The 10,072-nt window shown below is 32.9% G+C and overlaps 1 protein-coding gene and 1 long non-coding RNA gene across 4 annotated transcripts; one reads left to right on the top strand and one right to left on the bottom strand.

Annotated features, from left to right (window-relative positions):
• Positions 1 to 2,107: 2,107 nt before the first annotated feature.
• LOC102610320 (protein ALP1-like) lies at positions 2,108 to 6,582 on the bottom strand. 3 transcript variants are annotated; one of them, XM_052434508.1, is made up of 4 exons: positions 6,217 to 6,557; positions 4,692 to 5,214; positions 4,380 to 4,605; positions 3,681 to 4,284 (listed from the first exon to the last, which is right to left on the bottom strand). In XM_052434508.1, the coding sequence occupies exons 2-4, from the start codon at positions 5,205 to 5,207 to the stop codon at positions 3,845 to 3,847; spliced, it is 1,182 nt and encodes a 393-aa protein (XP_052290468.1). In that variant the 5' UTR covers positions 5,208 to 5,214; positions 6,217 to 6,557; the 3' UTR covers positions 3,681 to 3,844. The 3 variants fall into 3 exon arrangements, with proteins under 3 accessions (XP_052290470.1, XP_052290468.1, XP_052290469.1); XM_052434509.1 differs by having other exon boundaries at positions 4,692 to 5,208; XM_052434510.1 differs by lacking the exons at positions 3,681 to 4,284; positions 4,380 to 4,605; positions 4,692 to 5,214 and adding exons at positions 2,108 to 2,876; positions 3,241 to 3,574 and having other exon boundaries at positions 6,217 to 6,582.
• A 130-nt stretch (positions 6,583 to 6,712) lies between these two features.
• LOC102623415 (uncharacterized) lies at positions 6,713 to 9,333 on the top strand. The gene is made up of 3 exons (XR_008052081.1): positions 6,713 to 7,214; positions 7,888 to 7,973; positions 9,060 to 9,333. It is a non-coding gene; the product is annotated as an uncharacterized LOC102623415 (long non-coding RNA).
• Positions 9,334 to 10,072: the final 739 nt, after the last annotated feature.

Here is a 10,072-nt window from a genome sequence, read left to right as displayed (position 1 = left end):
CCAAATTGTTTCAAGAGAGGTTTTAGAATTCACCACAAGACTAAGAATCTCGAGACTGATGGATGACATTAGCCAGTTTAGCAACAATTGATCCTTTCTCTTCCATGAGGTGAATGATGGATTAATCTATGATTCAGTAGTTGAGTTTTCAATTTCACTAGAAAGAAACTGATCTGGACAAAGTGTTGATCCATCAAATAAGCCTTCAAGTCCATTAGCAAGAACTAAAGATGAGATATGATATTGTATAATTCAACTGATCCAGTTCGATTAGTGAAGTAAATGTAAATGAGGAAACATAGGAGTTTGTAGTTGTATTTGAGCTTAAAGAAACCATAAGGATTGGCAGTTCAAGCTCTAATACTAAGTTAAAGTTTCTAAATGTGTTTGGTAAATAAGAAAATGAGAGAAAATAAAGGAAAGAACAGAGAGCAACTAAGAGCTGAATTTTATGAATGAAACAGAATCTATACTGATCACAAGTGTATATATACAAGATTTTTAAACATTCCAAATTCAGTATGCATGAGTAAAGTATCCGTGAGCTAAGCAACATGCACTAACAAACCACTAACAATACAACTAACTTATGCTAGCTCAATTGATATGTCAGCAACTCTAATTAACTGGCTTAACAAAATGAAATAATAACTAATCATTTTAACTATCTCAACAATTACAATGAATCTTAATATGGATTCATCACCCGCTGAATTATATATTTAAAAAGTTAATGGGTTTTATGTGAAGACCCATCTCTCTACCATGGTTAATGCTAAATACCTACATGTCTGGGATACAAGGATTACTATTGAATTAATGCTGCGTTTACTTTTTGGATTGGATTGAGAATCCTGAGGAGTGGGAATCCTGGGATTAGGAGTGTGGAGTGGGAGTGGGAGTAGAGTGTTTACTTAGACTAAATGAAAGTATGGATTGTCAATCAGAATCCCAATTATTTGTTTACTTTGTCTTGGATTGGGAGTAAATTGTTTTAAATTACAATTTTATCCTTATGTAAAGAATTTGTAGTTTTTTTTAAAAAATGAATAAAAAAATATTTGTACAATAACCTATTTATTTTATCATTAATTTTAATTATATAAAATACTAATTATTTTTAATGACGTAAAATAAATTTTTTTATGAATTTTATTTTAATTTTAAAACTAAAAATTATTGGTAATATTTATCTGTATAAACAAAAGACAATTTAAAATGTTAGATTATACTATTACATTGTGCCATCGTCAAGAAAATTATTTTTCACAACTTTAATTTTTCCATCCTGTTATTTTTTATTTATTTATTTTTTCAAATTTTATGTGCATACACAACTTGTTCTAAATATGAACATATCAAGGCATAGGGCAGCCATCAGTTTTGATGCCTGGAGTTACAGGCCATTTTGGCAAACAACCTTTCTATCTTTTCCAGTGGCTTTCCAGTAGCTAGTTTTGGTGGCTCTATTTGTTCTCGAGCCATTCGGGTAATTTCGATCCCTAGGACAGAAGAAGAACCATTCCATATCTCGTTTTGGAAGGAATGATTTCTCTGCAAATTTACATTTTGTTGAATTCTCAAATCAATAAGATTAAGGTAAACAGAATGACCGAATATAAAACAGCTACTCACTGCTTTTTTTCTCATTATTGTACATGAAAACTTAAATCCCATAAAATTGGCTTTTAGTACAAAAAGTTAAGGCCCCATGTGAAGAAAGATTCTAACAGGAATCAAATAAATAAAACAAACGAAAAAGTGCTTTACAAAGCTAAAAACAATTCCTTGTTCACATTAACTTTCAACTGTCTTTGATCACTAAAGCTAATTCATGTTTTTCATGGCAATTAGACAAATACAAACATTACACGATTAAAATCTGAGGTACTTGGTAACTCCCAAGGATCAAATTTGTACAATTAGACCACATGAATACACAACTTGTTCTAAATATGAACAAATCAAGGCATAGGGCAGCCATCAGTTTTGATGCCTGGAGCTATAAGCCATTTTGCCAATAGGTAATACTTGGTAGAATGAAGTCCCCACCACTATGGTCCAAAAATATCATTAGACTGCAGCATAAAGTAAATCAATATAGCCATGAAAACAAAATTAAATATTGTTCATTAGTTCGATATAGTTTCGAACCCCAAAATATATTACATAGCACCTCAAGTCCAAGGTTCCAAAATAATATTATATAAGAACACATCTCTAAAGTTCCAAAATAGTGTGTTCATTTGACAAAACACAATCCAAATTTCCACTGCATCTCACAAACCACGACCAATCTTTCGAAGGATATACCCCTTTTTCAGCTCATTGGGCAAGTTGAAGAACACACGTAGCATATCATGTTTGGTTGCCAAAATATCAATCGCATCTAATATTTCTTGCTCGCCTAAGCCTTCAATCTTACATATTTCACCATACAACTTAGCTTGTAAATCAGATAATTCTTTGTCAGCAGTAGAAAGTACGCTAATCAACCCATCAAGCTTGGGTACAATGGCTGAAATGGACTCTGCCATTGCCCCCATATTTGAAGACATATTTTCAAATGTCTTGTCCTTGGTTCTTCTTTTCTTCTTGGGATGGCTGGAATTACTTGGAATGCTTTCATTTTCATTAGCATGTGCATGTGATTGTGGAGTGTGTGACATATCATCAAGAATATTCTCCATAAAAGTCTCATGAGTGGAATCATTTCCTAAGGTGAAATTAAAATTGTCTTCATGACGTACCTCTTCTTCGTCATCATCAGCATTGCCGGCATTTGCTCCATTAGCTCTATCACGACCAAAGATCTCACTCAATGTGTAATAATGGGGAAATGGTTTGAGAAATAACCCACTTGCATCCTTTCTTTTCTGTTGGGGGAATAACAAAACAAAGAAACATGAACAGCACAACAACATAAACAGGACAACAAATGATTGATTAATGTTAAACAATCAGTGCCCTTTAATCTTAAACGAACATAAACAGCAAATATTTAACAAAGAAACAAGATCAACACATCAAAAGAATGAAGCCTAGAAATAATAATGGAACAAAGAAACATGAACAGCCCATCAACATAAACAGCCCAGAAACGGAGTCAAAAACAGAGCACGAACATCCAAAACAGCCCAAATGAAATAAATCAGCTAGATAAAGGACATTATAAACTTCAAAACCAATTATGATCTACTCCCTAACTCTCAATAGAAAGAATAAAGTTAGGTATTTTACCTTCACATACTCATCGTAAACACTTTTATCACATACGATCATCGACTTCTCTGAATCCCAACCAAACCCACTTAGAGCTAACATGTCTGCCACAACATTATGTTTTAGCTTGAAATACTTCACTCTAGATTCAGTATGGGGAGATGCTTTCAATCCACATCCTGGAATTTTCAACTCCAACATACTTTCAAGTTGATTCAAGTATCCAGTTTTGAACCCACAATCTACCCACCACATTGGATTTTGACTCAATTCATACAATGAATCTACCAATGCATCATCTTGGGCTGTTGTCCAGTAATGCTTCGACAGCCCACGACCTCTTTGACTCATTCTATTTACAATAAAATAAATTTGTTATAAAAAAAAGTATAACGTCAACTACACTTGATTGTATAGTTAAATGCAACATATAAAATGAAAATAAATGGCAAAAATAATTCATCATAAAAAATAATAATAAATTGCATAAACAGCAAATATAAAATAATACATTGTCAATTAAAACAATCACATTGTCATTGAAGGAACACACCAAACAAATACATTGTTAAATACCATTACAAGTGATTTAACAAACTACAATGATAATAAACGAATGTCCTCATGCATTCCTCATGTTCCACATCTCTTGAGCTAAATTATCTCTCCAAGCAGACCACTCATTTGAAGTGTCAATTGACTCAATGAATTGTGCTTCGTCAACATTGTCCCCTATGTCATCATCTATTTCTTCTTCCATAACATCGATAGACATTTCCGTTCTTATGAAATTGTGCAACATATAACAAACGGATATTATACGACGTTGTGTTATAATATCATAAAAAGCGGGACTTCTAAGTACAGCCCATCTCTTCTTTAATATCCCGAAACATCGCTCAATCACATTGCGAGCACTAGAGTGTTTCATATTAAAAAACTCTTTTGGTGTATGAGGTTGGTGTCCATCACGAAAGTCGCTCAAATGATAACGTTCCCCTCTATATGGTGAAAGAAAACTCATCCCATTGGTATAGCCAGCATCAACCAAGTAATAATAACCTATAAAAATAATAAGATAACGTTGTATGAAAAAAAATCATTCGCCAAGTAATATACTCTCACAAGCCAAAGAAAAATTTGGTTAAATTTATTACCATGAGGGACTTTTAACCCATTTCTTCTAGTTAAGGCATCTTTTAGCACGCTCATATCATGAGTTGAACCTTCCCAACCCGGTAAGACATATATAAATTGCATATCTTGTGAACAAACTCCCAAAACATTTGTTGCAATCTCATTTTTTCTAGTTCTATATCTTGGTTTATCGGCCTCCGAAACATGAACTTTTATATAAGTACCATCTAAAGCTCCTAAGCAATTCTACAATAAACCATTAAAAAAAATTAATGAGTCAATGTACAAAGTGTATTAGAGAAGACACAAATGAAACAAAATATTATACTTACCGTAAACCACTTCCATTTTGGGTCCGTTGAGTTGTCTGTAATTGGCTCAGGTTTCTTCCAAAATTTCTTTTGACATCTAATCATTGCCCTTAAACACTCATGAAAACATTTACTAACTGTTCTTCCGGATCTCTTAAAGTTAAAACCGACAACCCGATTTTTGACATGATGTGCTAAGATTGACAAAAACATTGCAACCATTTCCTCTGGAGACACCCTTTTACTTCTAACCAAACTCCCTTTCTCACAAAGAAGCTTACATAATTTGAAAAATGCTTGTCTATCCATTCTTAATTGTGACAAACATTTTATATCACTTTCAAACACCAAGCCATGCAAATGTGACAGTTGTTGGTAAACTCTATAAGCTGAATTTGGACTTTCCAACCTTTGTTCACAAGATAAGTAAACATAGGAATACATAGCAGCACACACAGCCATAATCATTTGCAACATGACAACTAGTTCTTGTATAATTACCAAGATTTTCTGCTTTCTTGCTAACAACCGTGACATCCTATCGCTTAACAAAAAAGAAAACTCGATAAATAAAATGGGCTGGAAAATTAATTTTTATTTCTTTATGATGGAACCTCAACTAAATGAGCTGGAAAATATATTAACTAATCCATCAGTTATATAAAATAAGCCAAAACCAACAAGAGGAAATTGATCAAATCGAACAGCAGCAAAAACAATCTCTTTCATTCTCTTTCAATTACTTTTCTGTTAAAACACAGACAAAAATAGCTAATGCTTGGATGCCAGAGGCATAAAAAAGGTCAAAATTTTGCTAAAATAATAATAAGTCTAATTATTTTTCAACTTGTCATTGATCAAGTGTTTTCTCAATAGTCACAGCAAGAGGAAATGATAGCTTAAATAAGAGAACAAGAATAAAGTAGACTATGTAATTATCATGCCTTATCTTTCCCAGCATCATTATATTAGTCAAACATGTGGAGTCAATAACTAATCATTATGTCCAAATAAGAACTGCAAAAAGTTTACATTCCAATATAAATATAAACTAATTATATTGCAAAAAGTTTACACTTGTTGAGTTCCCTTCGAATATGTTTACATATTGTAACCATAAATAGTTGTAAATTATGGACCCTAATCTTACACATGGCAAAATCTTAAATTGGCATGCATTAGACTAATTATGGATCTGCATGTACACGATCACTGCTCTCTTGAAAATGGGAGAAAAAAACCAAATCCATGCATTAAATTTTCACAACCCAGAATAGAGAAATTTTAAACAAAAAAAAAGAGCTTCCACATGACCACTGAACTGGCACCACATCTTGTCTCTATACGCAGTAGGAGCAAAAGCAGAGAAAAAGCACTTTCAACACACAAAAGAACTTCCTCTTTTATTTTCACTTTTTGACCAAAAAAAATAAGCAAATCGGTTCGAGCAACACATGTAACACAGAGATAAATTAATGACAGATCGTTGCATGTATGACTCAACAAAAACTAGATCAGCGGCATGAATGTTATTAGAAAACATTACCTTGGATGATTCGAAATCGACAAAAGAGAATTTTTAGCAGCGTGGGTAGTGATTCCAAAGCCGTGATTGAGGCTAGTTCATGTATTCTCTTTTCGCCGGCACCGGTGACCTTTTCCAAGTGAAGAAATCGAGCAATGATTTTGGGATTTCACGAGTTAGATTTTGGGATTTCACTGGTTAGGGTTTGATGAACTTGAAATTCGTTACCATTCAGTCTTTTTTATATATGGTACAATTGTAAATTTTGATATTGTTTAAGGGCGTTTTTGGTATCAAAGGAGTGGGAGTGGGACTCCCACCTCTCCCCACGGGAGTGGGAATCCCACTCCCCCTTCAAAACTTGCAAGTAAATGTTGGAGTGGGAGGAATCCACACTCCTCACTCCCACTCCAGCAAGTAAACACTACATAAATTGAGTGAATCCAACCGCTCGTATTCATTTTATTATTAAATAATAAAAAATTTTAAGGAAATTGCAAACCTGTGAAACCGGTCGTACTTTTGGTTTAGGTTAAAAATATATTAAAAAAAAAAACCCACACTCCCTCACCTCACACACACGCCTCACCATTCTCTCACCTCACCACTCCCTCACCTCACCCGTCCTCTTCCTGTTCCACGGCCATCAATGGCGGTGCGAGTCGACAACAATCAACTGCGGCGGCTGATCTTCGTCTCCGGTAACGATTAACGACGGCGCAAGCACAGCTGATCTGTGCGCTAGCTCAAGCTTGGCCGATCTGTTGCTTGCTCGATTACTCTTCCTATATTCACTCAGAGTCAACTGTTTGACAAGAGTCGAAGTCCAAGTTTTTTTTTAATTGAAGTTTTAATTTAATTTTTATTTTTTAACTTGGTTTAGAACATAAATTCATTCTTTAATTTTGATTTTCTGAGAAGTTAATGAATATATAATGAAACTATGTGTCTCAGATTGAGGTCGGGCATGTTTATATTTGCGTAATCTGGATACAGGAACCGTTTCAAATAAATTCAAGGTAACATTCAAGTTTATTTCATCTTCTTCTCCCATTTGTAGTTGAAAATTATCTCAAAATCTTTTATTTTCTGTGGGATTATGTTTAATTTTGAGAGTTGGGTTTTGGTAATGAGATTGTTTATGATTAGGGTTGTCCCTCTTCCTATTTTAGGCTTTTCAATTTCGTTGAAAGCTTTGCTTTAATTTGTTTTCATTGATAGTTAATATCAAAAATTCAAAAAAGAAATTGATAATAAGGCTTATCTATTTTGTTTTTGCATATTTTGATAACGTTGCTTGTCCCCATTTGTGGTTCCGCTTTTGGGGTTGATTTGATAATTTTTCATGGTTGAAGAATGATCCATTGACCATGTTCACAAATTAGATATATTATTTTTCATCAAACTAAAACAACAATGGACAATTCTAGGGTCTGTTGTGCTGTAGTTCTGCTATCAAAATAGCTCCTGGAAGTTTTCAAGAGCAGTTTTGCTGGTGTTCCACTATGAAAACAACCCTGGAAATTTGGATGGGCTGTTTTGCTGCTGTTCTGTGATGAAAACAGCCCCGAGAAATTTGCAGGGGCAGTTTTGCTGCTGCTCTGCTATGAAAACAGCCCCTGGAAATTTGCAGATGTTGGTTTGTTGCTGTTCTAGAGGGACTAATGATGTGTTTGGATCTTTATGCAACAGGTGCAAGTATCTCCGTGTTTTAGTCGACACTAAAACCCCTGCTGACTTCAAGTGGCTCCCTTGAATTGGCAATTGGATTTGCTCTGGTAAGTATCTTTTTACTTTCTATCTCTTATTCTGTTTCCATATTTCTTCATATTATTAGTTCTAGAGCTTTTTTCCTTTTAATATTTTTAATTTTTAATTTTCTATTTCTGAAATACTTGCTGGATTGTAGTTTCTACTGTTTTTTTTTTTTTTTGTGAAATATTTTAGCTATTTGTTGATAGGTTTAGTTTAGGAGTTATATTGAAGAGTTTGGTGTTTAATATTAAGAACTAAGTAATAGGTAATGTTGAAACAGAACACATGCTTAGGTGATACATCAGTACAAATTGTACCTTGAAATCAGTTGAAATTGTCTACTTGCTTCTAAAGTTTTTTTTTTCCCCGTAACTAGCTGCACTTTTTTGTTTGGCAAAGCCCAAAAGAAAATGAAAAGGAAATCACGGACACATGTAATGTTTATTTCGTATAATTTTTTCTTTCTTTGTTGTTTGATTGTAATAATGATTAATGATTTTTGAAATCGGGTGGCTTGTTTGCAGGAAACCGAGTTAAGCTGCTGAAATATTTTGAGAAATATAATAAATTTTAATTTATTAGACTTGCTCTATGCTGGCTCTATTTCTAAGCTTCTGCATTTTGTTACTGTTCCTTCTCTGCAAAGTATAGTTTTAATTCTTGTACAGCAGCATTAGCTTTTTCTCTGCTAATATCTAGTGTCTTTGTGCTTTCTTCACAAATTAAGCTTTTGAACTATAACATTTCCTATTATGCAGCATTAGAGCACTAGTTGGCAAGTGATCGATAGTGATTTTGTTGATACCTTAAAGTTGGAATGATTATGTTATTAAATTCTAATTTGTACATGAATAGAACCTAGGCTAATCAAAGAACGTTAGTTCTTCTTGTCTGTTTTTTATTTTACTAAAATGCTGTTATATATATAGACTGATAAATTGCTGTTCCTTTCACTTGCATATGAATTTATCCTTTCGTTATGATTTTCAAAGGTTTGTTAAGTTCATTTACATGTGGATTTTATGGTAGATTTTGTTAAGATAATCATGTACATTTCTCTTTTGGTATTAATTGTGGTATGCTTGCTATGTCTTATTTATTCGTGGCAGGTTGTGACCATTTTGAAGAGTAACAGGTCACTCTACATATAAGTCTTCTGAATTTAAAGTATGGTAGGAAAAAGACAGTCTCCCAGCATTTCTCTATTTGAATTTTCTTTTTAGTCGAGTGCTTCTAGCAATTTTTATAATAATGCCTTTCCATTGAGTAATTTCTGTCATTGGCAATGGTTTTACTGCTTATGCTTCATTATTTTCTCCTGGATACTTAAAGTTATCTTGTTATATGATTGGGAAAAGTATAAATTCAAAAGTTATGATAGAATTCTTTTGCAAGTTTCATTAATGCATAGAGTCCTTTATATATTACACAACTAAGAAATATAACCGCGCTTCGCACGGCTTTGAAAAAAAATTTAGTATTTATCCTTTTTTCAAACATCTCTCCCAACTTTCCCCATAAAGTAATTTTTGTTGTCACCGTGCTATCCATAAAAATTAACAAAAGTTAATAATGTAAAAAGAAAAACTCATTATAAAGATATCGTATTATCATTAAATTCGAAAGTCTCAAATTACATTACTATATAGTTGGTTACTTTTTTTTATTCCAAATCACCAATATTTTTATTCCTTGTTTCAACTTGAATATTACCACTTGACTTTTTTATTTGTGTTTATGAAGAGGTGGGTGTGAGGAAAAAAAAATGTTTTTCTTAAGAATTAGAACAAATAATTAGGCAATAATTCAAGGAATTGACGTTGTTCATTCTACATTCTAATTGGATTTAGAGTGATTTTCATTAATTTTTTCTTTTACATTAATTATTTTAACCGCCAAGTACTGTTGTTTATTCTACTGCGTTTGTGAGAAGATGCTTAGTCTACCTAGAACATATTTTCTAATTAATTTTTCTTGTGAATACGTTGAATAATCTCTAAGGGCTATACCCTTTTTCATTGTACTTTTAATGGTTTTTCTTCAACCAATATTGGATGTATTCATTGAAAAAGAAAATTAAAAATTAGGTAATAATTAATCAGATTAGTGAAGTCAAACTGTT

This window comes from Citrus sinensis, chromosome 9 (genome assembly GCF_022201045.2).
Source record: "Citrus sinensis cultivar Valencia sweet orange chromosome 9, DVS_A1.0, whole genome shotgun sequence".
In the NCBI taxonomy this organism is placed as follows: domain Eukaryota; kingdom Viridiplantae; phylum Streptophyta; class Magnoliopsida; order Sapindales; family Rutaceae; genus Citrus; species Citrus sinensis.
Note: the sequence above shows the minus strand (reverse complement) of the source record. Positions and strands in the feature narration are given on the sequence as shown.